We start from the raw sequence: 2,681 nt of genomic DNA, 5'->3' as shown, positions 1-2,681 counted from the left end.
CAGTTTTAATAGGACTATTCTGAATCTCCGATTTATCAACAACTCCTTGCTTCCTATTCTATTTGCTCTAAGAACTGAGTATATAATTTTTACAAAAGCCTACATCCTAACTTTAAACCTCTACTCTGCTAAAAACCCGTCTAAAGAAACCAAAATGGGAAGATGAGAGCAGAAATACTGTTAACACTTGTCGCCTCCAAGCAGGCAGGCCACTACCAACTGATTGTTACTACTCTAGGAAAATTGAGGTGGCTTGATATTACTACATTTACACCCGCAGACACATAATCAACAGGTTAAAAAATCCTCCATTACAAGGAATCTTATCACTTATCAGTCGGCGGTCTCGGCTGGTGTGCCTAGCTCTCTCCGGGTTGCTACAGCTCAGATCCATAAGTAGAAATTACATTTGCACAACTTAAGTTTGCAAATAGATCTCCATAGATAGTTAAGCGAGGCTAACAACCCAGTAGTTTTAAAGTATTAAAGGCAATTAAACAGTGATTCACTCTGGTCGCAAGTAAAGGTTTTCAAAAAGAGAAGTGAGAAAACTGAGAAGGAACAGGAGTGATTCAGTTTATAAGCTGAGCATATTTTGTCTGCTCTAATTCAGGTGCATAAGCTTCATAAATTTAGCACTGTACAAGTGCTGATTTTTAAAAAAGCAATGAAACTAGTTCTCCCGTGAATACTTTCATATAGTGAAAACACCACACAATTTATAACACTTTGAATAATATATTCAATCCACGTCACTTCTCAAACCCTCTCAAAGGAAGGTACCATTATTGTACACAGTTCACCATTACTTCTAAAACAGAAAAGACTGCAGATCAACACGCTGGGCACTGTTGGGGTTATGCATTTTAAGTTATCCAGGAGCTGGATAAAATGACGTTTTGATGTTTCTTCCTACATTGTTTCTGCTAAAATAATATCAAAAGATATGCATATATGACCACTGAAAGACGATCATTTGATTTGCCATCATTAAAACTATAAGAACGAATTAATGTCTACCAAACACAGATATTTTTCAGTTTTAAAACCTGCAGAAATCGGTTCATAATATAAAAACATTTTATCCATGAGGTGGTTATTTTAAGTTATTTTCCTGTAAAGTCAGACAGTTCTAAGTCGTTTTGGGTACATTTTATCATGTCCTGGAATAAGGCAGGCATATTGTTGCATACACTTTAAAAAAGGATGAAAAAATATTAAATTCAGATCTTCACCTGCTAGAAACAGAATCTTCACTAAGTAATTAAATACAAGTAATTAAAAATTGATGTTAAGATTTAATAATTGAATGTAAAAGTCAGCAAAATCTTAACTTATTTTGCCTCTTATATTTCACAGTGTTGGCCAGATATTAGCTGGATGACAGTAACTGTGGAAACTGTAGAGCAAAACCCTACAGAGGAAGTGGAATACTAAAAATTAGTTGGATTGAGAGGAGAAAATCTTTCACACTAGGTCTTTCCCCTTCTCTTGGAGCAGAAAACTAAAAAAAAGCATCTCAACCCCACTCAGCCTTTCAGAAAGAAAAGGCGAAAGAGACAAGATTCATTCGCCTGATGACAATAAAATACTATCCCTAACAGGGTCGAACTCCACGAATCAGAATAGATCATTCTAGTTGGGATTACCACCAACAACAAACTTTCTCCACATTAAGGTTTAAAAAGCAAAACAAGTGTGCGATCTAAATTACAACGCCACTCAATACACATTACACATTTAAAAAGTAAAGTCAATTCTAATGATAAAGTTGGAAATTCCACTGAAAATGGGACCTTTCACACTTAAAAGATTTGCTCATCATTATGTTTTGGTTGAAACAATGTCTCCTGAAATTAGGTACTTGTGTAAAAAATCTATTCAACTGGCAAGGATTTGTCAGCGGTAATGTGTACTCGGTACTTCAGAGATTTTTATGTAAAGTTTTTCTTCTGGTCTCGAAATGAAAATAGATGGTTAGAGAACAATTTGCACTCCCAAGACCACACAGTACATCACTGTATTCACGTTCTGAATTTAAATCTGAATTTAAATTCAAATTTTTCTGAGGGGATGGAGGGGACTTCCTTTAAAAAAAAAAAAAAAGAGGCTCAAGAGGCCCTTGGGGAGAAACCCACTTAAAATGGAAGTTTGAAATCTAGAATAAAAGTTTTCTTCTGCTGGNCAGGGCAATTAGAGGCGCGCCGGCCGCGCCGGGCAGGGCGCTGTCAGCCTTAATCTGCGCGCTGACGGGCAGCGCGAAGCCAGAGCTCAGCCCGCAGGAAGCACGACCAGTGAACCCATATTGCTTTGACAGTTGCACTCATCTAGAAATAATGCAAAACGCTATTTAGATGTATATATCACGACCCTGTGCTCTAGGAAGAAAACAATCTAATGAGGGGCTGGGAGTCTGCTCGCCGACAACAAGCAGTTAGGAGGTGTGTGGATGCATGCTCGAGTGTGGCGCCTTGGCTTCCCCTCCCCCGTCTCGCTCGCTCTCCTCTTACAGCTCTTCGTGCTTTATTCTGTGGGAGCGCCGCGTCAGAGCCGGCTTGAGGGAACTGCTCTTTGCCTCAGAGGCTTCGGTAAAGAATTTGAAAATAGACGGGAAGCTCTTCCAGGAAGTTAGCTCGTGACGGTCGGTGCCTGCAAAAAACACAGATTCGGTTACGAGGCGG

At 39.0% G+C, this 2,681-nt stretch overlaps 1 protein-coding gene across 5 annotated transcripts in view; it reads right to left on the bottom strand.

Annotated features, from left to right (window-relative positions):
• Window positions 1-2,189: 2,189 nt before the first annotated feature.
• Window positions 2,190-2,681, bottom strand: part of ARB2A (ARB2 cotranscriptional regulator A) — a 413,025-nt gene continuing 412,533 nt past the window's right edge. For all 5 annotated transcript variants that reach the window (XM_077755324.1, XM_077755321.1, XM_077755314.1 and 2 more), the window contains one exon: window positions 2,190-2,649. In XM_077755324.1, coding sequence (XP_077611450.1) covers window positions 2,507-2,649 — 143 coding nt within the window. In that variant the 3' untranslated portion in view covers window positions 2,190-2,506. The remainder of the gene's footprint in view (window positions 2,650-2,681) is intronic.

The sequence above is a fragment of the Crocuta crocuta genome, unplaced genomic scaffold, assembly GCF_008692635.1.
Source record: "Crocuta crocuta isolate KB4526 unplaced genomic scaffold, BGI_CrCroc_1.0 scaffold42, whole genome shotgun sequence".
NCBI classification, from domain to species: domain Eukaryota; kingdom Metazoa; phylum Chordata; class Mammalia; order Carnivora; family Hyaenidae; genus Crocuta; species Crocuta crocuta.
This window is presented reverse-complemented; position numbering and strand designations above follow the sequence as displayed.